Raw genomic sequence first — 27907 nt, 5'->3', positions numbered from 1 at the left:
CATAACAATAAAAAGTGCAAAATGAGTACAGACAATCACTCACCAGCCATTGGAAGTAGCATGGCAGTGAACCAGAGTTAAAAGATCGTAAAGTCACTTTGGCTTTTGAGCTCTAGCTCATTTTCTACTATTCTAACTCTCTCTCTCTCTCTCTCTCTCTCTCTCTCTCTCTCTCTCTCTCTCTCTCTCTCTCTTTGTCATACACACACACACACACACACACACACACACACACACACACACACTTTTCTTACTTTTCTCTCTGTCAACAACAGTAATACACTTGAGTTATATGATACAGTTTACTTTGTAAGAAGTTGTATAGTAACACATAATATACTTTTTTTTCCTTTTTCAGGCCATCGTTTTGCCTCCCCTTGCAAGGTGGCCGTATGAAAATGGTTTTACTTTCACAACCTGGTTCCGTTTAGATCCCATTAACTCTGTAAATATTGAGAGGGAAAAGCCATATTTGTACTGGTATGTCTTTACTTTTTCACATTTTACATTAAACTGCAATTTGCCCTTTTTCTTCCTTTTATTTTACTATCTCTAAATACTGAAACTATTGTAATTTTTTATACATAAATTTACTTTTTATACCAATAAACCGTAGGCTTTTGCTTTTCATCAAACTTTGTTAATAGAAAGAAAAATGATTTCATTGAAGAAAGATCACACTTAATATTTTATGAGTGTTTGCAATAACTTAAAACAGTGTGTTAGTCCTAGACCTGGGGGAGAAAGGTTGTCATGTAATACAATCTGCAGGTAGATTATGTAATTTGTTTTGTTGTTGTCCACTTCAATTGTTTTAAGTTATAGTGCCTATAAAATTTCATCACTGTCAAAACATTAACTTAATTGTTATCTTACATTTTGTGACCTATGTAGGTTGACAGAGCTGAGTCACACTAATATGTCCCAAGTACTTTTTTATTTTTGTGTGTTTGTGTGTGTGTGTGTGTGTGTGTGTGTGTGTGTGTGTGTGTGTGTTTATTTTTCTGACATGTTCCACTTGTTTGAGGATCTCCTAACTGCTGATCTGTTCAACAAACATTGTATTTAATCTAATAACTGAACAGTTCTTTAATATGAATGTTGATTAGCAGGTGAAACTGTTGTGCTATGCCCAGGATGTCAATTATTAAATCAGATATACTGTTTATTCCATAGACATAAAGTGAGGAGATACTCCAGGATACATACACTGGAAAGAGTGAAAGTGGTGAAAAAGTAATTGGTTGGTTAATTCAGAGATCAGGATGAGAATCATTATCAACAATTACATATTACAAAGAATGAACTTAAATAAGATGAAACGACCAAATATTTTCAGGATAAGTGGTAGATTCAATGTTGCTATAAGACATTATATATAAGGGCCATTCAAATGAAACCCGTTCACTAGTGTAAAGTAATGGTAACGATTTTACTAACTCAAAAAATGTAGTTATATACAGTACATATACACAAAAATAGTCACCAAAACTGTTGGCACATTTGTCCCACTTCGACACTAACCGGTTGATTCTTTCCTTGAAGAAGCTAGTAGGCTGCTGTCGTATCCTGACCTGGACCCAATCACACACTTCATCGTCTGTTGCGAATTGATGTCCGCGAATAGCTTATTTTAGCGGTTCAAACACTTGAAAGTCACACTGTGAAAGGTCACAACTGTACAGTGGATGTTCCAGAATTTTACAGTGAAACTGCTTCAATGTCGCCTTCATTACATTGGCAGCCTTTCTTTGGAGGTGGTGAAGCCGCATGTTTCCACTGCTTGCTCTGGCTCAAAATGGTGACACCATGTTTCGTCGCCTGTGACAATATGCAACAGAAAGCTGTGTTCCTCCTTATTAGAACATTGCGGATAACTCAAAGGCAGCGCCATTCGAGTACTGTGCTGTGAGGCGGTCACTTGGTGGGAAACCCACAGTGCAAAGATTTTTTGAAAGGTCAAGTGTTAATGCATTGTGGTGTGGGTGGTGTCCATGCGAATACCCAGTAACCGATGGATCTCGAGCATGGTGATTCTGTGGTTGTCCAAGACTAAAGCATTCACTTCCGCAACCATTTCCGGTGTGATGACAGTATGAGCCTGTCCATGACGATTATCGTCTTCCAGTGATTCGCGCCTCTCAAGGAATCATTTGCGCCACTGCACGACACTTTCAACAACGTAGACTGTACTTACCGTGGACAGCCTTAATCTGTCAATACATTTCACGGCCTCCTACTCCCTCCGCCGCCAAAAATTGAATTCCTCCTTGTTCTTTCATATGTGACTGCATGCTCGGTAGCGGACAATAACTTCTGTGACCACCTTCTCTTCAGTGTGAAACCACACCCATGCTATGCAACATCAAACAGTGTGCACACGTCAGTCTCTCTACCAATAGATGGCACAACCATACCCGCAGTTACGTGGTGTCACCTTATGTGCAAGGCAAAAGTAGACACACTGACCAGGTTTCATTTGAATACTGTTATAAGTCTGGCATGTGATCTGAATTTGAAGACAAGTGATTCCGCATAATGAATACTGTGATTATTTTCACTTTCTTTGTGTAACAATTGTCTATAAAGTCCGTGAATTATACATCAAAGATTAACGGGAAAATGAAATCTGTTGTTATCTCCCACTGTCTTAAGAGAGATTGTCACATTATTGTATCTCTGAGAACTTCACAGAAAGGTGAAGTGCATTTTTAGGTGAAATAATATATGTTAAATGCTGTCAGTTTGTATGTTTGTTCTGAAAGACTGTGGCAATACTAGAGTATTTAATCAGATTACCTTTTTCCCCTATACTGTTATCTGCTTTAAAATATCTGTTCTTTTTTTATGCATCAATGATCTTTAAAAAACGTAATAATGTGGAAACTAGTTGAGGTAACTTTCATGCTGCAGCAACAGTTGCAAAGAAATTATGGTGTTGCAGTTTGAATGTTACAGACTGTAACAATAACAAAACTGATATGTGGTTAAAGAGAAACTGCACTATGAATAACTGGTTCATACGTCCCCTTCTGCTCTGTGGATTTTCCACCAATAGTGGTTTATTATTGAAAAAAATAAACTTTCTCCTTATTTCCATTGCCTTTTAGTTTCAAAACAAGCAAGGGAGTTGGATACTCAGCACATTTTGTTGGAAACTGTTTAGTGCTGACGTCTATGAAGGTGAAAGGGAAAGGTTTCCAGCACTGTGTAAAATATGAGTTTCAACCTAGAAAGGTAAGCCCAGTTCCACGTACATTTTATATTGTAGAAATACTGCTTAAAATTTTTAGTAATGAAGCTTTTTTGCCGTTCACAGTGGTATATGATTGCTATTGTGTATATATACAATAGATGGACAAAAAGTGAAATAAAATGCCTTGTTAATGGACAGTTAGCTTCCAGTACAGAGATGGCGTGGTTTGTTTCAACGAATGATGTAAGTTTCATATTCTCTTGTTGCATCGGTACAAGTGTACAGATTTAATGTGTGTGTGTGTGTGTGTGTGTGTGTGTGTGTGTGTGTAGTTTATCAGAAATTTTATGTTTTTCTTACAGCCATTTGACAAGTGTTATATTGGTGCTACTCCAGAACTGGATGAAGAAAGAGTCTTTTGTGGCCAGATGTCAGCAATTTATCTGTTTAGTGAAGCATTAACGACACATCAGATATGTGCTATGCACAGACTTGGCCCTGGCTACAAAGTGAGTGCATCAATTTATTCTATCTTTTGTAATTTTCTAGTTGTATGTTAAGCAAATAGCATTCATTAGCAAATTGACAGTTTACTTAATTTTTTGAATGGGTGTTATTTTTTGTTACTATTAGAATATTGCATATGATATTGCATTTTAAAATTTATTAGACCAACAGTTGTATTTTCATTTAGTGGCACTTCATAGATATTTCATTAATTTAATGTGTTATTTGGTTAAATGTTATATATTTTAAAGAGAACTGTAACTCTAATATGCTTTTTAAATAAAATGTTGCTACTCTGTTAGTCAGTGTTGTATTTTTTTGCCAGTAACTTTACAATAAAGTGAGAAATATTTCTCTGTCTTGTGTATTTTATTCTTGTGGACAGTTGTTACTCATGAGAATAGCCTCTTTTTACTATGGCACATAAATATCACCTCACAGTGAATATCTCAGAGCATGCATATGTTTGAGATCTTCTAAAAGTCTGTTCAGTGTTTTGTAACTTCGTGTATATGTAACAACAGACAAGAAAGACCGTATGTGAGGTTGTAAGATTTCAGAATTCTAAAGACAGCTGTTGCCAAATTGAACGGAGCACAGTTACATGTAATTTATTCGTGGTATTTTGGGGCGGCTGTGACACATACCCCTTACCGTCTCTTCATACTTGCAAAGAAGTCTTTGTAATTCTGGCGTTAGAAATAAATGATAATTATCATTGCACTTATCATTGTAATTTGTTACAAACTATGTAGTAATGAGGTAATTTTTATAATGTTGTTGAATTTTCTGCTATCTTTTGTGTTTGTGGCTGTTGGTATAAAAGACCTTTGAATACTCTAATGAAGTTATCATACTTTCCTCTCTTTGATACTTGGATGAAAGTAATAGAATTGGTAACTAAATATTTTAAACTTTTTAATTGGGCTTTCTTAATTGACGCTTTGGAGCTAGGCATGGTTTTTTTTAAACGGTAAATGTTATTCTTTCACTTTTTATCAAGTAAGGCTTATTTAAAGACTATGCCAAACAAAATGACACAGTGGCAAACGCTCTGTTCTTCTATTCACAATGACCAGGACTGAAATCCTGGTCTGCTCACTCAGATTCGAGATTTCAGTTGTTTACATAAATCAGTAAACACAAATCTGGAAAGGTTCCTTTGAAAATGACATTTCCATTGAAATCATTTCTCAATAAGAGCTTCTATTCTGCCCTTAACAATTATGTTTTAAATAGCACATTAAATCCTGATGATCCTTACTTACTTGTAAAACCCATGTATCATCTGAATGAATTAACTTTTTCATTAACCTCAAGAACCAAGGTAGTTCAGTATTGAAACATATGTAAAAGAATTACACTTAAAAAATCATTACATGGCCATTGTGAAATCCATGATTAAAAAAAAAAAAATTACTCAAGAGAATGTCCTGTTTTGCAACTGAAATGCTTTATTAGTTACACTCCATTGATGTTGTGTTAAAATTTTGTTACTGGCTTCTCTCTATTGCCCTAACACTGTCTTACTTATGTAAATATTTGTTCACTATGAAAGGAAGACTGAGAATTTTGGTTGACACGTTTTAATCTTTATACAGTTTCGCATGTTTTATATACAGTTACACATAAGTAAAAGTTTCCAGTTGCTTTTCCTCAAGACTGTAGCTTTTTTCTGTTTTCTGATTGTCATACACATGATTTCATTTTTTATTAATTTTTTTCATTGATAAGCATAGAAAATTATTTTCTCTGCATACATTTTTTCTCATGTGCTCTTGCTTTTATGATTTTCAACACTTGTTGGAAATAGCTTTTTTGATAAAAGTGTTTCCATTTTTGTTTTGCTCGTCAGAAACCGTGCTTTGTCCATTTATGAAGAAAGAAACTATTTACCAGTGTACTGAAATGTGGTGCTAGTCTCATTAATGATTAATTTCAATATATAATGCTATTATACCTACATCTACATACATATTCTGCAAGCCACTATATGGTGTATGGCAGAGGGTACCACGTACCACTGCTATCATATCCTTTCCTATTCCGCTCACAAATGGAGTGAGGGAAAAACTGCTATCTGTATGCCTCCTATGAATCCTAATTTCTCTTATGTTGTCTTTGCAGTTCTTATGTGAAATGTACATTGGCAGCTGTAGAACTTTTCTGTGGTCAGCTGCAAGTGCCTGTTCTCTAAATTTTCTCAACTGTGTTAAGCAGCAAACCACTATACTGTATTCAAAAATTACAGGATTGTTTTTCCTAGTTGTTTACAATAACTTACAGTTTTCTACATTTAGTGCAAGTGTCATTCTTAAAATTAAATAGAAACTCTGTTGAAGTGTTCTTGTATCCTTCTACAGTCACTGTATACTACAGCATATGCCATTATTGGGGACAATGAATGGGCAATGTTCAAGCTTGTGTTCTTCTTGAATGAAGTTGTTTATCAAAATTTGCAGCATTAGTAGGTTGGATACTATTAAATAATTCTCTGAGGCAGAACATGCCAGTTCAGTACCTCAAAGCATAAATTCGCCACCATCTACTCACTGTCAAAGAATGCGAGATATTTTAAGATGATCAAGCCAAGATCACCAACAAGTAAATACATCCAGAAATATTACTTCGCCCTCACAGTTCGCTGAAATGGGCATCAAAATGCAACTCAGTTTCTGCGAACACTACAAAGATCTAACATCGAGGGTTTCAAGATGTCGGGAAGAGGAATTTGTAGGTGGCGGCACAACATATACAACTTAGTCTGATCCTCTAATCAGTTGCAGTTGAATGTCAAGATTGAAGACTTTTTGTTCCCAACTGGAGAAAATATGTAGCAGCTGCACATATGTATGGAGCACTACTGAGCATAGTGGTGATAGGCTAATGGTATAGTAGTTAGCAACATTGACAGACATGGAGATACAGAGGCCACTCATCTTTTTAATTAGTGATACCAGTAAAACATCCAGTACCCTTCTGTTCTGTTGTAAGCACTCAGTGTTTTTGATTGCTGTTGTCACTTATGGACAGCAATGGTCTTCTCCTTAGTAATCATTTGGTGGACAGCATGCCACAAAGTGTAGATATCATTTGAATGAAGTGTCTAGTGCGCTTTGTGGCTTTGAATTCTTTTGGACATCTGTGAGATTTTTTTGGGCAATATGTTTTAACTTATGCCAGCACCTAGCGTGTCTTTTCCAGAGCTGGAGATTGCTTTTATTTATGAGTGGTAAAATTCCCAAAATACTTCATTATTATCCCTGAATGTGTGCTATACAGATGCAGTGATCACACACTTTATTAGTTGACAGCGATGAAAAAATTGTCCTATCATATCACAACTTACACAGACAAGACCTACAAAACATGTCTATCATTATATTTCAGGTTTATGTATTCCATCTGAAAGTATATTCTCTCTTGACTGATTGTAGAGTGAATTACAAGCCTACACAACTGCAAAATCGTTATAAGTTTTGTGTCTACATCTACATCTACATCCATACTCTGCAAGCCACCTGACAGTGTGTGGCGGAGGGTACCTTGAGTACCTCTTATCGGTTCTCCCTTCTATTCCAGTCTTGTATTGTTCGCGGAAAGAAGGATTGTCGGCATGCTTCTGTGTGGGCTCTAATCTCTCTGATTTTATCCTCTTGGTCTCTTCGTGAGATATACGTAGGAGGGAGCAATACTGAGTGTCTCTCCTGCAGAGTCTTCCACTGGAGTTTATCTATCATCTCCGTAACGCTTTCGTGATTACTAAATGATCCTGTAACGAAGCGCACTGCTCTCCGTTGGATCTTCTCTCTCTCTTCTATCAACCCTATCTGGTACGGATCCCACACTGCTGAGCAGTATTCAAGCAGTGAGCGAACAAGCGTACTGTAACCTACTTCCTTTGTTTTCAGATTGCAATTCCTTAGGATTCTTCCCGTGAATTTCAGTCTGGCATCTGCTTTACCGACGATCAACTTTATATGATCATTCCATTTTGAATCACTCCTAATGCCTACTCCCAGATAATTTATGGAATTAACTGTTTCCAGTTTCTGACCTGCTATTTTGTAGCTAAATGATAAGGAACTTTCTTTCTATGTATTCGCAGCACATTACACTTGTCTACATTGAGATTCAATTGCCATTCCCTGCACCATACGTCAGTTCGCTGACGATCCTCCTGCATTTCAGTACAATTTTCCATTGTTACAACCTCTCGATATTCTACAGCATCATCTGCAAAAAGCCTCAGTGAACTTCCGATGTCATCCACAAGGTCATTTATGTATATTGTGAATGGCAATGGTCCTATGACACTCCCCTGCGGCACACCTGAAATCTCTGTTACTTCGGAAGACTTCTCTCCATTGAGAATGACATGCTGCGTTCTGTTATCTAGGAACCCTTCAATCCAATCACACAATTGGTCTGCTAGTCCATATGCTCTCACTTTGTTCATTAAACGACTGTGGGGAACTGTATCGAACGCCTTGTGGAAGTCAAAAAACATGGCATCTACCTGTGAACCCATGTCTATGGCCCTCTGAGTCTCTTGGACGAATAGTGCGAGCTGGGTTTCACATGCCCGTCTTTTTCAAAACTCATGCTGATTACTACAGAGTAGATTTCTAGTCTCCAGAAGAGTCATTATGCTCGAACATAATACGTGTTCCAAAATTCTACAACTGATCGACGTTAGAGATATAGGTCTATAGTTATGCACATCTGTTCGACGTCCCTTCTTGAAAACGGGGATGACCTGTGCCCTTTTCCAATCCTTTGGAGCGCTACGCTCTTCTAGAGACCTACGGTACACCGCTGCAAGAAGGGGGCCAAGTTCCTTCGCGTACTCTGTGTAAAATCGAACTGGTTTCCCATCAGGTCCAGCGGCCTTTCCTCTTTTGAGCGATTTTAATTGTTTCTCTATCCCTCTGTCGTCTATTTCGATATCTACCATTTTGTCATCTGTGCGACAATCTAGAGAAGGAACTCATCTGATCCTCTATACATTTTGGTCAATATTAAATCAAAATTGATGTGTAACACTGTCAAAATTTTGTAGTAATTCTTAATTTTATATAATGGAAGACTCTTCCTATCTACATACATTCTTAGAGGTAGTTGTAAGCCTGTCAGCTACTACATGATGAGTAAATACTGATTAGTTTGTTGCAATAACATGGACATCCTACTATGTTTGGTTTTCTTGCATTTGTCAAAAAGACAGATTATTCTATATTATTTCAGACTTTGTAACAACTTTCAATGGTTGTTGGATAGTGGCCAGCAAAAAATTTTTATTTATTAATTCTTGCAGTGTATGTCATTTTACGTTTGAAAAATCTTTGTTAAACTGAAAAATATATAATTATTACCATGAATGCACAATTGAAATTCGCAAGTAGCCCTTAAGGAGACCAGATTGACTTACTTTCATTGAGATTTGTTTGCATGCTTAGTATCGGATGTGTGCTTTTTCAGTAAAATGTGATACAACTTGAGCCTTCTGCCTCTCTTAGAGGTAGACATATCAGCTATATCACCCTAGTTTTCTTGGAGTCGTACAACCAGCTGTGATCCTACATTCTATGTTTTACAAACACAAACATATTGTTCACTTCTTGTGTTGTATGCCATATCTTGCAACAAGTATGTGGAATGCACTATCACCATTGTTTGTAACTAAAAAAAGTAAATGAGTGCTTCTCTAAGGTTTCAGAATTTGGCCAATGTTTTATTCGTAATTTGCCATAAATGCATATCCTTTTTTTATTTAATGAAATTTTAGTAAACTTCTAGACATTTTTAACGTAAATGAATGTGATTGTAGTAAATGGCAGGCAGAGTGCGGTGAACATAATATGGGTGTTGTTCAATGTTACCCACCATTACTTTCATTTATTCAAATTTCTTTTTAATTTGCTGTCATTAATGTAAATACAGGTGGTTAATATTATAGTTCTTTAACAGAGGAGTAAGCATATCCTGTTTTTAAAGTAAAGGAAATAAGTACTGTGTGTTAGAAATATCATCTAATTTTTATTAGAAGTTAGTCAGTCACATACTTGTCATATAAATTCTGTGTACTACTTTTTTTGGTTAGCTCGTTATTTCAAATAAAATCAAGGTATCGAATTTTTGTTTGTTTCTGGGGGGCTAAAATCGCATTCTCCATATAATAATAATAATAATAATAATAATAATAATAATCCATGTTATTTTATCCATATGTTCTACAATATGCATGATTTTCTTTTTTTCCTGTGCTGATCTGCTAACTGTAGTATTGAGTGCCAATATCAGGCAAAGTCAGTAATATTATTTTTTGTTGAAAGTTGTCAGTAATATTTGTATCAGAAGGACAAATTGAGAAAACTGTAAACTTATGAGACAGAATGACTAAGCAGTACTTACCTTCAGGAGGCAACATTATGAGTACTGTTGATAGACACACGTAATCTGTCCTACCTTATGGATAGAATTTCAACTCCAGCATCATCATAAAAGTTGCATCCCTTTCAGTCTGGGATTTAAGTGACCTACCCTTTCTTACTAACCTCCCACATTCTGTACATCTTTTCTCTCTGAGGAAGGAACGAACGATCCCTAAAACCAGAATAGATTTTTCATCTTTTATATGTGTCTGTCAGCCATACTTTGAATTTCACTTCCTGAAGGTAAGTATTGCTCAAAGTCAGTAATAAAGCAGTGCTGTCATGACTGTTGTCAAATAAATGAAAAAAAGACATCTTCATATTTTTGCTAAAATCTGAGCCTTTGAACTGGTAGATAACTGTTTCAGAAGATTTATCATCATCATTGCAGTAGTTTAAACTATTTGTGTTTTAGTCATTGGTGGTTAAACTCATGTGGATGTACATTACATACCTTCATAATTTCAATAACATTGTGTTGAGGAGTTATGAAGAAATAGGGCATGCAACATTTGTGAGATATGTCAGCTGGAGTGATATGTATGTGCCGAAGTATTAGTAGATGTACCTTGAAAGTGAGAGTAGTTGTCTATGTCCCTTGCAGTGTCAGTTTCGGTTTGACAATGAGTGCAACCTGAGCCTGCCCGACAATCACAAACGGGTGAGTGAGCCGGCCGCTGCAGCCCCCGCCCCCGCCCCCTCACGCATGCTGGACAACCACGCCTTGCTCTCTGTAAGCTTGCACATATTTGTTTGCTATTATGTGTTGACAGTTCACTTCAGAGCACTTGTCATGGGAATAGTGGAATAGTTCTCCTGTGCCCTTCACAATGGCTTGTGGCTCTGTGTTCACATAGTTGGATGACAGATTAAGTTATATGCATAAAATTATCATCTCTTGTTTAAATTTTTAGCTGTTGGTTTAATGCACACTGTATGTGATTCTTGTAGAGTTGGCAATTGGAGTGTATCTACTGTAATTTTGAGCAATTTACTAGATGTATTCTTGTTTGAGAAATGCACTTAGGATTTTTAGTAATTTATTTTGTCTTAGTTACTGTTCTTCACTGTGTGCACTATACATGTTTCATGTTTCTTTTTTTAGAGAATGACACCTAACTTGTATCCTGGACGAAAGTCTGAAAGTGAGGGGGTGGAGAGATAGAAAGAGGCAGATATACATACATGCATACAGTACTTTCATTATGATGTTGATGTTTTGTGTTTGTTTCATAGAGCTCAAATATATGGAGTGGTACTTGAGCAAACATTTGTTGATTGGAATATAATGGGAAATGTGATAAATACAAATATCGTTTCACAACAGATTGCCTGAATATGTATGATTTGATTTTTGATACCATTTTCTCTGGTAGTTTCTTTGCAACTCATGTGTTGCCCTAGGTGAACTGTTGTTGCAAGGAAAATTTTGTTTTTGGTTGTAACTGGTTTTAGTCTACATAGCTCATTTGTGTCAGATTAATTTGTAACTCTGTTTTGGGTTAAGGCGTATATCATCTATATTATCACCAGATACCAGTAGAATAAGTCTGTGTGTTACAAGTCTTAGAAGGATTTTCCCTTTCTTTAGTAAAATGAATATTTATACTTCATGTGTGTTGTACAGTATCATATTATGTTTAGTACTGTATACAATAACATAGTATTTATATTTGAGAAAGCTGATGATACAAAAAGGGCTCTATTCTGGTGTATTGTTTCTAAGTAACTGAAATCAGACATCTAACTAAAAGCTTTGCTTTGAGCTTTTTTTGCATAGCCTAATATTTTTTGTACAGTGCTTTCATTGTGAGTAATTGGAGATCCTGTGCATAGCTTTATATTTGATTATAGATTTATAAATCACACATCAAATGTTACTTAATTACATAAATATTTTATGCCTTCATGTCATCTCATTCATCTTGTGTATGTAATTAAATGAAAACTTCTTGAGATAAGCCACAGCCTTGTGACATAAATTTTCAATATGAAATTTTGTTCACATTGATTAATTTCCTTATTAGAAACTACTTTCCTTCTAGGTGTTGTATGATGGGAAACTGTCAAGTGCCATTGTGTTCATGTACAATCCTGTAGCAACAGACAGCCAATTGTGTTTGCAGTCTGCCCCAAAAGGCAATATTTCGTATTTTGTACATACTCCTCATGCGCTTATGCTACAGGTAAGACAAAGGGTTTATATTTTACATCTATGTGAATCTAATTGTTATAATGATTCAGCAGTTTGATATCTGGTTATTATTTATTTCAGGATGTCAAAGCAGTCATTACTCATTCCATCCACAGTACTCTTAATTCTATAGGGGGAATTCAAGTCCTGTTTCCACTATTTTCACAACTTGATATGCCTTATGACTGTGGTGTTGGAGCAACAGATACCAAGAAGGACTCTTCACTATGGTATGTGTTGTTTCTTGAGTGTTTGGTTCAATTGAGTAAATGCTGCTCATTTTTTTACTATTGTATTGTGATACTTTAACAAAACAACCTGAAATAAAATTTCAGTTCTGTTCATGTTCACTTGTGTGTTAAGTTACATCTTATTTGTCAGTATTTGCAGTCCTATATTTGCCTCTGGTAGCACCAGCGACTTTACATCTCTAGCATGATTGCAGCAGTTGTACAGTGATCCATATTACTAAGAGATTATCCCCAAACTTGATATCACTTGCCCTTATCCGAGGGCATCCAAGGGCAAGAAAAGTTTGACATTCAGTTACCATCATAATCTGCTCAGGAAGAGGTATAATGTTAAAAGACAAGTAATAAGTATAAGGCAAGTTTTTCAGTCAGAAACTGCACGCTTGTCTTGAGGTAGCAAAACTGGCAGCTCACCAATATGGGGACTTAATTCCTCCAGTACTCGAAAATGAGAGCACTTAGCAACTTCAAATACATTTTACACATAATTTCAAACATCTGCAAAACTTTTGCTCACGGACCCTCCCTCCTCACAAAGTGATGGGAGGGAAAATTTTTTTAAGGTGCCTGCGCATTTTCAAGCTGACCAGCATTGAAGTGCTTATCAAACCATAGTTTCATTGGATAATGTCCACACAATGCGCATTCATGAAAAAGATATGGAGTGGTCTTACAACATGCATGACACATTCAACAGATGAAGTAGCACTAAATGCTGTGTCTGTTCTACGACGATGTGTTTTGAGGATATTATTTAAATATATCAGCGGAATTTTGCTTTGATAAAAACTTTTAGTGCAAGTGTGTTTTGCAAATGAATGGCTATATTTGAAACTAGTCACCAGTATGTAGTAAATATAACTCTAAGAGTAATTTAAATAAAGAGTTCTCAAAATGAAGTTGGAACTACATAAAAATTTTAATGCTTACTACATTTTCACTGTTCATGCAGTAAAACTTCAGCATCAGGTATGATGTTTTAGTTTATTTCTTCTTTACTACTGATTCCATTTGCAACACAATTTGCAGACAGTATCCACACATATCATTGAATGTACCTGCAAAGTTATATCAGTATATGACACACAGTTCTGGAGATGCAACAACATACATGTTGAGATGCTATAAGTCTTTTGTAAGAGGATATTGTAGGAAAGTTCTACTTTTGCATTAAAGGAGACCACTCACTGAAAAGCAGAAGCGTTCAGTCATCAACAGGCACACCCACAAAAAGAAACAAAACTCAATTGCTTTCAGAGTATCCCTTTTTCGAGCTAGAGTAGAAATGTACTTTGAAGGATGCCTGTCAACAACTCGATGCTTGTGATTTTCGGTAAATGTTTCCTTTAATCCAAAAATATGTAAAGTAAACCAATATTTGAAGCTATTTTATACATGGAAGTCTGACACTGGTCCCCATCAGATCACTGAAGTTAAGCAGTGTTGGGCTGGGCTAGCACTTGGATAGGTGACCGTCCTGTCTGCTGAGAGCTGTTGGCAAGCAGGATGCACTAAGCCCTTGTGATGACAGTTGAGGAGCTACTTGGTAGAGGAGTAGTGGCTGTGGTCACAAAAACTGACAGTGGCCGGGAGAGCGATGTGGTGACGACATGGCCCTCCATATCCACATCCAGTGACACCCATGCGCTGAGGATGACACAGTGAACGCCCAGCACCGTTGGGCCTTCAAGGTCCTATTTATACAAAACATGAATTCGTGGAAGTAAACCAGTTTCTATTATAAACTGATGCTGTTATTGAAATTTGTAGTGGTAGTTAATAGTAAATGCAACATGATGTGACACCTGCAATTCATGACTCTTGACTGTGCATTTATAGTTTAAAAAAGTCAAACAATGGAAAATCCAGGATGGGGTAATGACCGTATTATGAAAAGAATAGATTGTTATTCACCATATAGTGGAGATGTTGACTCACAGACAGGCACTACAAAAAGACTGCTAAACAAGTGAGCTTTCTTCCAAAAGGTCTTCTTCTGAAGGTGACAAGACACACACACACACACACACACACACACACACACATACACACACACACACCACTCTGGCTCTCAAATGTATTTGAGTGAGCAGTAAGTTGGAGAACTGGTTCCTCAGGCAAATTCGATACTGACATGAAAAGCATTGGAAAAGTGGTATGCAAGATATTTACAGGGTATTCAAAAAAATGTATCGAATACTTTGAGAGGTGGTAGTATTCATCAAAACAAGAAAAATAAGTCCATTAAACATGGGTCTGGAAATGCAAATTTTGTCCGATAAACACTTGTTTACAGAAGGTGTTCAACATGGCATCCATTCATGACAGTGCACCCCTCTGCCCTCCAGCCTAAGAAATGACGTGTCCTTTGAAGTGTACCTGGTTGTTGTTGCACCTGCTGTCATGCATCAAAGACCAATTCTTTCAGGTGCCCCCATAACCAAAAGTTCAGGGAACTGACATCTGGGGAACGAGCAGGCTTAGATGTGGGGCCCCTCCGACCAATCCAGCGGTACTGAAATGTCTGCATCAGATGTTCACACAAATTGTTATAAATTTTTGCTGGTGCACAATTATACGTGAATCACATTTGTATTCATTACTGCAGTGGCACAGCATCCAGTATGGTAGGCAATTTGTTAAAGAGAAAGTCCAGGTAATGCATCCCAGTTAAGCTCAGTGGTAGTATGTATAGCCCTATTAATCTATCATCATATGTTGATTGAGAATTTTTCTTGATGCCCACTTTCCTGAATTGCTTGGGAATCTACATCTGCCCATACATGCTGGTTATGGAAATTCACAACCTGTCTCTTGTGAACCTGCCTCATCAGTTAATGAGACCTTGGATTTAACTACGAGTCTCCAGCGGACTTCTGCAGCAGCCGTTGACAGAACCACTGTCTGCTATGATGATCCTGTGGCTTAGGGTCTAAATGCACTGTTGTGGGTACAGTAACTGTTCATGAAGTAGGTAGAGTACTGCGAATAAGACATCACAATACCCTGCCTGCATATTTGACGGAGTGCCAATGCTAAGACTGTACTAATATCTGCAACAAAGCATCACACGGCCCTTCCTGTAATCAAATGTTTATTTAGGAAACAAATGTTTTCTGGACCCATGTTTATGGGAATTATTTTTCTTGTTTGGAAGAGTACAGCCACCTCTTAAAGTATTTAACACTTTTTTTGAACACACTGCATTTATAAGTCTGGAAGACTTCGGTTGCCAAATAGGCATTGAGTAACTACAGATACTCACCAGTGAAGGTATTGTGCAGCTGAATTGCACATTGACAAGTAGAATATGGTCGCCCAGATCCTTCTTCAGGTAATCTGGGGCATTATGTTTTAGTGAATGAGTGAGTGAGTGAGTGAGTGAGTGAGTGAGAGAGAGAGAGAGAGAGAGAGAGTGTGTGTGTGTGTGTGTGTGTGTGTGTGTGTGTGTGTGTGTGTGTGTGTGTACTGAAGAACAGAAGTCTAGTTTTGCAAAGATCTGTGAGTTATGTACAATGATGTTTTGTTTACATTGCTTTACAAACAGATTAGCTGACAAATCCTGTACATAGAAACTCTGCTACTTTCAAAGAAACCACTGTGTCTTCACTTATACTCTTAATTGTTTTACGTGTTAGCATGTACAAATGTAACTACAGGAAAACCCCCTTTCTACACTTTTCAGTGGAGTGACACAAAAATGTGTAAAATACAGGAAAGTGTGAAATACAAGAAAGCATAGGAAACACAACAAGTGAAAGTGAATAAATTACTCTTATTGTCATTCTCTTTATATTGTTCGAAATGCAGAATTAAAACAGTTTAAATTTTGCCTATTTAAAAAATCTGAAATAATTAATTATTTTCGTTTGTTTCTAACATCAGTTAGCTCTAGTTGTCTCTCCACCGTATACAAAGCACGAAATGCATTATCACCACCTGATGCACTACCAATGTGCTGCCTCAAAATATTAGTAGCTTTCATAGATTCTCTACTATTAGGCACAACTGTTTCTTATCATCATCATCATCTCGTTTGGTAATTGTATTATCTATTGTTGACACCTCTGAAGGGACGACTGAAACACCGACACTGACATACGTAAATGTAGATGAAACATAGACAGTAAGCTTATCGCAGAAAAATCTGTATTCTCAGCAAATCTCCTTCCAGTGGTGTGTGTGTGTGTGTGTGCGTGTGCGTGTGCGTGTGCGTGTGCGTGCGCGTGCGCGTGCGCGTGCGCGTGCGCGTGCGCGTGCGCGTGCGTGTGTGTGGTTTCTGTGAACTTAGATCCTGCTTTCATGAAAGAGTCAGAAATAGTCAAAGGAGTCACATCTCTTCATTTTTTTGGCTGCATAATACATCATAATACATAGCATCCAAAAGCGATATGGTCATAGATTTTGGGTCCATGCCATTATCATGCATAAATATAGTCTTTGTGATAAGCATTTTTCTGTATTTACATTTAAATGAATGGGTGATTCTCAAATGCAACAGTTGAAGCTCCCATGTACAATTAAGAAGCAAGCACACTAACTTCATATTTCTGAGCTGCAGATTGTCAGGGAGTGATGGACATGTCTAGCACCCTGTGCATGCATGGTGGATGTAAAGACAGGACTGGTCATCCATGCAGTGCTGTCAGAATAGTAATTAGTGGGCAGGGTTCTCACATTTTTGAAACGCTTTGGCTTTTTAAGTATAACAGTTACTAATGGAGGTAATTTTTCAGATGCTTTAGTATTGACCATAAGTGAAACAGTGGTTACTCAGAATGAGATTTTCACTCTGCGGCGGAGTGTGTGCTGATACGAAACATCCTGGCAGATGAAAACTGTGTGCCGGACCGAGACTCAAACTCGGGACCTTTGCCTTTTGCGGGCAAGTGCTCTACCAACTGAGCTACCCAAGTACGACTCACGCCCCGTCCTCACAGCTTTACTACTGCCAGTACCTTGTCTCCAGTCAGTTGGTAGAGCACTTGCCTGCGAAAGGTAAAGGTCCTGAGTTCGAGTCTCGGTCCGGCACACAGTTTTAATCTGCCAGGAAGTTTAGTGCTTACTCAGTTTCCCACTGTGGCAATTCTTGTCTTTGAAACATAAAATCTTATTTGATAATATGTTATAAAGTCCAATTTTGTCAACATTAAAAATTTTTTTTGGATCATAGTCTTTAAATATATTTTACAGTTCTTTCTTCCATTAGTCCACAGTTCCACTATCAACACTTAAATTTTCACCTCAGTATGTTGTGAGTTGTAAATTGATTGATCCGACTGTACAATGCCATGAAGTTGGTGATCCCCATTCTTGCAGTGAACTGAAATGCCTTTTCTCTCAGTATGCTGCCATCAAGTGGAATTTCTGACACTCCCGTGCTAACAAACCGCTCTACAATGAATTTATCCAAACAATCATATACTGATGGCCAAACATATTTATGTTTTTTTGCTGTGGACCCAAATTTTCTCACGTTGACTTTGACATTGGGCCAATTTCCCACAGTTGTGTTCAGGGTAAAAGCAGAAAGTCGTAGGTCCTTTGCTAAACGAACTCTCGATTCAACATGGAAAATTAAACATTGTAGAATCATCATTTTTTGCCACAGAAATACATTTCACATCTTTTCTAATCATTTCAGTCACAGGAATCGCACTTTTTTTGCGTTAGTTCTCAGCCACTGCCTTCTTGATAATCACAAAGGCGGAATGTTTGGTCATGTCAGTGATGTAAATAAAATGTGGAAGCAAAAGTCTTTCATGAAACCACATCAAAAAGATATATGTGTTCTAATGTGAGACTTGTTATTGATAATTTTTGTAGAACTTTGGTAAATGAAACTTGTAACACAGTGTTGGTGAAAACACTAAGATTGGCAATATTCATAAACATAGGTCAGTAGGCACAAAATCTACTGCTTGTTGCCAACAAGGAGGTCACTTGGCTCAGGGACATCCTAGATGAGAAAGAAGATGGAAATTGTCATCATATTATGGAGCATGTCGAGGAGGAATGTTTATGTCTGACATCAGGTCATACAACCTAAGAGTGCATGCCTTGTACAGATTAGCATATTTCACATGAAATGATTTGTGAAATCCCATTATAGAGACAGCCATCCTAATAACTGGTTCTTATTTGTATAAATGACTGTGAAATTAAAGCTGTTGTAATACGATGCAATATTGCTGCTAGAGTCAGTATCATCTGATCGTGATTATTATTAAGACAGTGACTCAGCATACTTTCCCACCCTTTGAAACACTGTGAACCTATAATACAGGTGGCCGTGATCAACACACTGACAATGAAAATCTTGCTTACCACACTAATGCTATGTTACATGATCAATAACTTTGTGAATAGTCTGTGTTTTCTGCTTTGTTCCAAAGCTGCCTCTGACCAGTAATACGATGCAGTTTTTGTAGAAATCTGTCTGAAAATCAGTGTTAAAGGTTGTGGTAATGTCAAGGAAAACTTGAAATGCAGGAAATGTTGTAACATGGATTTGTTAGTGAAGGGAAAGCATTGTACTGAGAGAATAGTACTGCTGTTCATACAGACAAAAGTGAATGTGAAAAATGGGAAAATGTAAAATGCGGGAACTTAAAAACGGGATTTTGCTATGTACGATTGTTAGTGAAAGAAGCATTTCTGTAAGAAATAAGTGTAAAGAACAACAGTGGAAATTCGTGGATGGAATTTATTATAACAGAAGCCTTATATTATATATAGCCATAACAAAGTTATGCTTTCTCAGAATACAGGTATTTAATTATAAAGGAGAACTTGCTTATTAAGTTAATTAGAGTTGTTTTAAACTTGTGTATTTCCTTATGCATTTTTTAACAAAGTGTGTCCAAAAGTCTCCCAGCATCTATTGCTACTTGTTCTAAAGATGCAGCACTGGAACTAATAATATGTGGACCTCTTCCTGATATTGCAACAGTGTTTTATTTCCCAGGAGCACTTTCAACTGAAGTCTGATAATGAAGAAACAAATGTGATATTTGGATCACAACCTTTTGTTTACCGACTACTGAGTTCAATCTGTGCTGCAGATAATCTTCAGGTCTAGATGGAACAGGAAACAGAGGCAACAACAATAAAAATTACGATAGTGTGACATTACTAACATTACCATCAGAGGCTGCACAATTAACAACAAAATATTATGAGAACCCACACATACCTGGCACCGCAGAGGTTGGGAGTGGGGTAAAAACTTTTTTTATATAATTGTGTGACGTTCTGCATGACATAGGCTAGTATATTAAAGCTGCATCAAAGAGATTCCTCCACCATAAAATAAACTAAAATAAATAATGAAATCAAGGATTAAAAGACATGATAATGAAATAGATTTCCATGATAGAATGTGTTATTCAATAAAAGATAAAACAGATGTAAAAAACAACCTCACAGTACAGTGTGCATCATACATTTTTGTTATCATTGTATATCTTAAAAGACAGTGCAGAATTAACAAACATGTCTAATCGGCCTAGTCTGAGTCTTCCATCTGTCAAGAAATAACTTTATGAGAACTGGGTGAAGAGGAGGAAGGGGATACAGTTGTAAAAATAATTGTAGCTAAATGCATCCGTAATTTGTAGTAACTGAAAAAATCTTCAGTAATTTTTGTAGCTATGTCCCTTCCCTTCCTCTCTCTTCACCTGTTTCTTAGCTCACAGTAATTGTCGTCAGTATAATTGTATTCTTACTCATTAAGATGAAGGCCAAGTCTTAAAGTTGTATTTTGACAGAGGGAAGACTCAAACTAGCTTGATTAGATATGTCTGTTAATTCTGCACTGTCTTCTAAAGTATACAAATGAGAACAAATGAACAAACTGTACTGTGAGGTTGTTTTTTTTACTTCTGTTTTTACCTCTTTATATATGACACAACATACATACAGATATTTACTTCGTAACATGTCTTTTATTCCTTTATTTTATTATTTATTTCAGTTTATTTTATGACGAAGGTATCACCTTAATGCTGTTTTAATATATTCGCCTATGACATATGCACACATCATGTGACTGTGCAAAAAATTTGTTATCCCACCCACAACCTTAATATTTTTATGTCATTTGACAAATTGCTATTTGTGGCACCAGGTTCATTGGGTTCTTGTAATATTTTGGTTTTAATTGTGCAGCCTGCGATGGTAATGTTTGTGATGTCACACTTTCGTAATTTTTGTTGTTGTTCCCATTTTTTCCTGTTCCAATTAGATTTAAAGATTATCTGCAGCACAGATTGAAACTGATAGTTGGTGATAACTGAAGTGAACCAGATGGTGTTCATTTATTTGTAATGACAGCAGAGATCATAGTTTCTTACAGCATTGTGTCAATTATATAAAGTCATATACACTGAAAATATAATTTTTTTAGCAATTTTCATGAAGAATGCTTCAGTTCTGCAGCTTAGGTCAGGGCTTTGGGTAGGCTAGGTCAACAAATTGTCTCGATTTTCCTCAAACCAAGAGCTTTATTGTGGTCATAGAGGGAAGATCCAATTCTAAACTATGGCCATGTTGTGGGAAATATACTACCATCTATTTTTTTTATATTAACATCTGTGTTTATTTTGCCATTATCCAGAGTGTGCAATCTGAGCAAGAACTTGGATAAGCAGTCTGTACCATCACATTGCCTCCACTGCATTTTTCTGTTGTGTTAGCATACACAATTAAATATGGGATTTGTGCAGAAGGTAATGCATAACATCTCTCTCTCTCTCTTTTTTCAGATAGGTCAATAACTTAAAACTGTCTTAAGTATAACCTTTCTGCATCAGTACATATTTGTCAGCATGATTTCCATGCTTATTACATGCATCATAAGCTTTCTGGAACTCCTCAGTTGGGATGCTCTTCAGGGAAACTGTCAAAGAAGTGTGCACATTGTCCACCAACTCCAGATACTTTCCTTTGAGATCCCTTTTCACCTGAGGAAACAAAAAAAAAAAAAAGGTCCCCTGGGATCAGGTAGGGACTATAGGGTGGCTGTGACATTGTTGCCACACCAATACAGGTCAATTAGGCTGTGACAACAAAGACGATGTGAGCCGGTGTGTTGTCGTGGTGCAATTTCCACAATGTGCAGAACTTCTTTCAGACATGGGTGATCCTGTGTTTCAGTCTCTGGAGCACTGCCTTGGGAAATTGGGTAAGTCTAAAAATCCCAACATCAAGTGACCACTCATTTGACTGTCTGAATTCAGTACCTAGTGCACACATGTCACATGGTCATCCATTCATGATGTTGAAGGGCATCCTGCGTGGGCCTCGTTGGTGACCTCTTCTCAATCTTCTCTAAACACCTTGTGCCACTTGTTTGACTGTGATCTGGAAAGGCAGTCAACCACCAAGGCTTCCTTAATTAATCCAAAAGTTTCAGGCAGTGTTTTGTTAAGCCTCACACACAACTTCATCACGTAGTGTTGCTGTAAAGATTTCTCCATTGTAAGTTTGATGTGACCACTACGTAGAAGTTCACAGAAGAAGCTGTCCTAATCCTCCAGGAGTTCAGAGCCAATTGAGTGACTTACCTTTGGAAAGCTAAATGTAACCCTCATCCTTCCCAATCAGTTCGACTGCTGTGCGACATGTAGTTGCATCACAGAAAATTCGGACACATTACTTTTCAGACACACCCTGTAAGATCTGCCAAGAATATGCCAAGGAAACAGATACTTATCTGAGTATCGCATCATGTGCTGTGAGTTACCACTTCATAAAACTACTTCTGCAGCTGCATATAACAGTGATGGCATTATTTGTGCACTGATTTCCAATCCTGCAAGTATGGAGGAAACTGTAGAGAGGTTCAAATGGCTCTGAGCACTATGGGACTTAACATCTATGGTCATCAGTCCCCTAGAACTTAGAACTACTTAAACCTAACTAACCTAAGGACATCACACACATCCATGCCCAAGGCAGGATTCGAACCTGCGACCGTAGCGGTCACGCGGTTCCTGACTGAAGCGCCTAGAACCGCACGGCCACATCGGCCGGCTGTAGAGAGGAGCATTGTCTGTAAAGGCATAAGGTGCCCTCATTAGTGATATTATATATTTGTTTTTTTATGATCGGTGTAACTGCGTGACATGTTTGTGTTGGAATGCTTTATTTTGTGTGAATCCAGTCGTGCCATATTTACTGTCCTTCAGGTCTCTGTGTTGATTCATTCAGACTGAAAATACATTTGTGATGATCACAAATTTGCCCATAATTATATTGAACCAGATTTGTTGCCTGACCTACATAGAGGATTTGTGGCTTCAAATGGGTGTTTTTAGATATCAGTGTGGTTGTGTCCAAGGGAGACTGTACACCCAGCAGGAGAGCCGTAGCTCAAAGGCTAAAGTGTCCTTGTGCCATTACATGTTTCTGTGTACTAAGTGTGCTTCAATTGGGCATAAGTGAGTGGTTGATTTCCTTCGTTTTTGTTAATTGTTTTTGTATTGGAATTTCCAGTTTTGTAGCATACGGGCTACATAAAGGTTTTAATCAACTTTCACTGAGGTAAGGCATTTGTCAAGCAATTTGCATTGCATGGCATTCATGATAGCCTTCTGCTGTACATTTATTTTTATATGTAGTCGGAACGTTATGTTTATATTGTGGTACCACTTACTTTAAAATTTTCTCTGTTGATGCACTTGTAGCTGACACCAAAAAGGATGATGTCTTCAACTCAGTAGTTTTGTATGTTACTTGATGTAGTAAATGATAAGTATCTGTCAGCTCATACACAAATGTGGCTCAGCAATCTTAATTATTGGGCACAAGGCACGTGTTATTGTTGTTATTGTGATCGTCTGTTCAAAGACTGGTTTGAGCAGCTCTCCTTGAAACTTTATCCTGAGCAAGCCTCTGCATGTCCAAATAACTACTGTAACTGACATCTATTTCAATCTGCTCACTGTCTTCATCTCTTGGTCCCCCTCCCCCCGCACTTTCCTCCAATACTACATTGGTGATCCCTTGATGTCCCAGAATGTGTCCTATCAACTGATCCCTTCTTCTAGTCAGATTGTACTACAAATTTCTTTTCTCCTCACTTCTATTCAGTACCTCCTCATTGTTATGTGATCTACCCACATAATCTTCAGCAGCATTTTGTAGTACCACATTTCAAAACCATATTCTCTCATCTTGTCTAAATGTTTTATCACCTATGTTTCACTTCCATACATGGCTACACTCCACATAATTTCAGAAAAGACTTCCAAACACTTAAAGGTCAGAAATTCCCATTACAAACTTCTAGGACATGTATAGGGTAGTGAGTACATAATATTTTGAATAGGAACCCATGTCTGGAATCGTATCATTTCTGTTCTATGAAAGTTTCAATTAAGATGTGTACCTCGTGAATGTCTGCTTAGGGCAAGAGAAACATCTCAAGAGTTCCCTGTCCTGGTATGCAACAAGGTAGACACGATGACGTGTACTATGTCAAACAATCGCCAGATGTCACTTATTGTCTGCTTTGCTGTGAGACCGAGTCAATACCTGTGCATCACCGATAGAGGAAACATGGTGCAGTAAATGTTTGCGAAATACACAGACATGCTCCTTGTGTATTGCGAAGCTCGAGGTAATGGAAGAGCTGCTAGTCGGCTGTATCGCGAACGTTTTCCACACCGTTGCACTTCATCGCATGAACTGTTTGCCCAAGTTACACAACGACTATGAGAAACGGGTACCTTCACTGTGAGGAGGCAGGATTGTGGTGCTCCATGGCAACGCCGCACTCCCGAATTTGAAGAAGGTGTACTACGTCACATTGAAGATAGCCTGTCAATGAGTTCGCAAACAATTGCACGTGCAATGCTAGTTAGTCACAGTACCATCTTGGACGTCCTGCATGAGCAACAATTACATCCATACCATTTACAAAGAGTACACGCTATGGGTCCAGCAGACTTTCCACAACGCGTCGCCTTCTGCACATAGTTCCTGCACCATTGCATTGACGTGCCCCTGTTTCCACGTCAAGTTCTCTTCACAGATGAATGTAGATTCACAAGGGATTGTGCTCTGAATGCTCGAAATAGCCATGTGTGAGGGGACGAAAACCCTCATGCCACACATGTACAGGGATTTCAAGACCGGTTTGGAATTAACGTGTGGGCAGTTATTCTGGATGGTCATGTGATTGGACCATACTTCCTTCCATCCAAGCTCACGGGTCCCGCATACTCAGTCTTCCTATGACACGTAATGGACCCATTCTTGAAAGCTGTGCCATTGAATGACCATCAGGAAATGTGGTTTCAGCATGATGGAGCACCACCTCACTTTTTACTGACTGTCCGGAGACATCTCAACAGATGGTATGGTGAAAGATGGATTGGCTGTGATGTTCCAACTTCTTGGCCACCACACTTGCCGGATTTAACCCCTATGGACTACTTCTTGTGGGTTCATATGAAGAGCCTAATTTATGAGACACCTGTAGAGACAGAGGAAGATCTGCTGGCATGAGCTCTGGCCACTGCACAAGACATTGAAGAGACACCAGGTGGGATGGAGAGATTGTACCAGAACATGCTTTGGAGGTACAATGTGTGTAACAACATTGGTGGCCGCCGCATCGAGCTGTTGTTGTAAAGCATCGGTACATTGTGGCTGGTGCCGTAGATGCTGGGTTCTTGTTGTTGTCAACTACTGTAAACCATAAGGTGTACATTGTAATGAAAATGCATAAGTAATAACGGAACAAGTCAGTATTCTTTTCAAATGGATTGCGACAACTGTACTGGGTCACACCTAAGAACATTCCTCACGTGGATGTGGATGAGATAATCATCTGCTTTGAAACTGTCGTAGAATGGAAACAATAAGTTTCTGGACATGGGTTCCTATTCAAAATGTTATGTGCTCACTACCCTCTACATGTCCTAGAAGTTCGTAATGGATATTTCCGACCACCCTGTATATTCAGTGTTTACAAATTTCTCTTCTTCAGAAATGTTTTTCTTGCCATTGCCAGCATACATTTCATATCTTGTCTACTGTGGCCATCAACCGTTACTTTACTACCCAAGTAACAAAGCTCATATACTACTTTAAGAATCTCATTTAGTGATCGAATTCCCTCAGCATTGCCTGATTTCATTCAAATACATTTCATTAAACTTGTTTTGCTTTGGTTGATGTCACCTTATATCATTCTTTCAAGATACTGAGTTGTAGTCAAATCATTGAAGTACACAGTCCACAAAAATATCACAGAATCATGCATGCATGCATTGATGTATCTGATTGTCTGTACTTGGTGTGCATCAGGCCTGAAAATGGCATTAATGTGAAGCCAAAACCGGTTGCCTAAATAAAATAACTTCTGAAACATATGACTGTTCGGCGAGTTTTCTTTGGTAAATACCTGACCATTCACTGTCTCATATCCACAATGGGTCAACAGAGATTTCAGGACATTGTCCGTTCTGTCAACCACTATTCCAAGTCCTTTGCTGTCTCTGACAGAATTAAAAGTCACTGGCAATCTTCGAAGTTTTTATTTCTTCTCCCTGAATTTTAATTCCTGTTCCAAATTTTTCTTTGGTTTCCTTTACTGCTTGCTCAATTTACAGGTTGGATAACATCAGGGATAGACTATAAACCTGCCTGACTTTCTTCTCAGTCACTACTGTCTGGTTTTTGTACAAGTTGTAAATAACCTTTCACTCCCTGTATTTTACTCTTGCTACGCTCAAAATTTCAAAGAAATTACTCCAGTCAACATTCTCAGAAGCATTCTGTAAATCTACAAATGCTATAAACATAGATTTGCCCTCCCTTAACCTAAGAGAAATCATAGGGTCAGTATTTCCTTACATGTTCCTACATTTCTGCAGAATCCAAACTGATCTTCCCTGAGGAGGTTGGCTTCTACTACCAGTTTTTGCATTCTTCTGTAAAGAATTTACTTTAGTATTTTGTGACCATGATTTACTAAACTGATAGTTTGGTAATATTGACATCTGTCAATGACTGCTTTCTTTGGATTTGGAATTATTGTGTTCTTCTTGAAATCTGAGGGTATTTCTCCTGCCTGGCTACCCCCGTAGCCTTGTTTCGACTCGAGTCTTTCACTGCTCTATCAAATTCTTCTCACATTATCATATCTCCTGTATCATCTTCTGTTGCCTTTAAGTTCATCTTCCTTGTATAGATCCTCTATATACTCCTGTATCCTTTCAACTTTATCTTCTTTGCTTAGCACTGGTTTTCCATCTGAGGTTGTGAGACTCATACACCTGCTTCTTCTTTCTCGAGAGCCTCTTTAATTTTCCTGTTGGTCATTTCTATCTTTACCTTAGTGATATACGCTTTGAAATCCTTTCATTTGTCCTCTAGGCATTTCTGTTTAGCTATTTTTCACTTCCAATCAATCTAATTTTTTTGGACGTTTATATTCACTTTCATGTGCTTCATTTGGTGCATTTTTATATTTTATCCTATCATCAATTAAATTCAATGTCTCTTGGGTTATCCAAGGATTTGTACTGGACCTAGTCTTTCTAGCTATTTGGTCCTCTGCTGCCCTCACTATTTCATTTGTCAAAGCTACCCATTTGTGATATTCCTTTCCCCTGTTCTTGTGAATCGTTACGTAATGCTCCCTCTGTAAATATGTGAATTTTCTCCCCCCCTTCCTTTTCTGTTTCTACACATCTTTTCACTTCTTTGTTTGTGTTCACTCATTCACATGTTTCATAGCCATACATCCTGAATGATGTGTTGTTCGTACTACATACCACTACATTCTTCACATGTTTCTTACTGTGCAGTAATGGTAGTCATTATATTTGTATTTCTCAATTCCACTCATATAGTTCTTGTAGATATTATTTTGAATATTATTTTGGCCATAATGGACTACCTTTGGAGAACTGCGACATATTAATACACCTAAAATAACAACAATGTTTTGTGTCTATGTCCAGTACTGTTACGTGTTTCAGTCAACATCTCATAATCATCTGGAGTTTGATTTGTGGGTGTGACCTTTTATGTATTATTTGCAAGAAGTATCAGCTTGATATACTTAGTACTCTGGAGGCCACTCAAACAAAAGTCAGTTTCTTCCCTTATCAGCAAGTCTTCATCATTTGTTCTTGCTGGTGTGGCACTCTTTATCTATTCACAATTTAGAGTTCTCTTTTCCAAACTATTTCTTTTATCAAACTATCTTTGTCTCATCTTATGTTAAAACCATTTAATGGTAGAATAACAACAATATCGAAAGGACAGAGTGCTACTCACCACATAGAGGAGCCATGGAGTCACAAAA

At 37.6% G+C, this 27907-nt stretch overlaps 1 protein-coding gene across 1 annotated transcript in view; it reads left to right on the top strand.

Moving 5' to 3' along the window:
- LOC124622011 (neurobeachin) overlaps window positions 1-27907 on the top strand; it is a 1442121-nt gene that overhangs the window by 506073 nt on the left and 908141 nt on the right. The window contains exons 5-11 of the mRNA XM_047147563.1: window positions 359-480; window positions 3111-3237; window positions 3320-3439; window positions 3559-3705; window positions 10742-10870; window positions 12183-12323; window positions 12413-12561. Coding sequence (XP_047003519.1) covers window positions 359-480; window positions 3111-3237; window positions 3320-3439; window positions 3559-3705; window positions 10742-10870; window positions 12183-12323; window positions 12413-12561 — 935 coding nt within the window. The remainder of the gene's footprint in view (window positions 1-358; window positions 481-3110; window positions 3238-3319; window positions 3440-3558; window positions 3706-10741; window positions 10871-12182; window positions 12324-12412; window positions 12562-27907) is intronic.

This window comes from Schistocerca americana, chromosome 7 (assembly GCF_021461395.2).
Source record: "Schistocerca americana isolate TAMUIC-IGC-003095 chromosome 7, iqSchAmer2.1, whole genome shotgun sequence".
In the NCBI taxonomy this organism is placed as follows: Eukaryota; Metazoa; Arthropoda; class Insecta; order Orthoptera; family Acrididae; genus Schistocerca; species Schistocerca americana.
The sequence above is the reverse complement of the archived record's forward strand: the minus strand, read 5'-3'. Positions and strand labels throughout refer to the sequence as shown.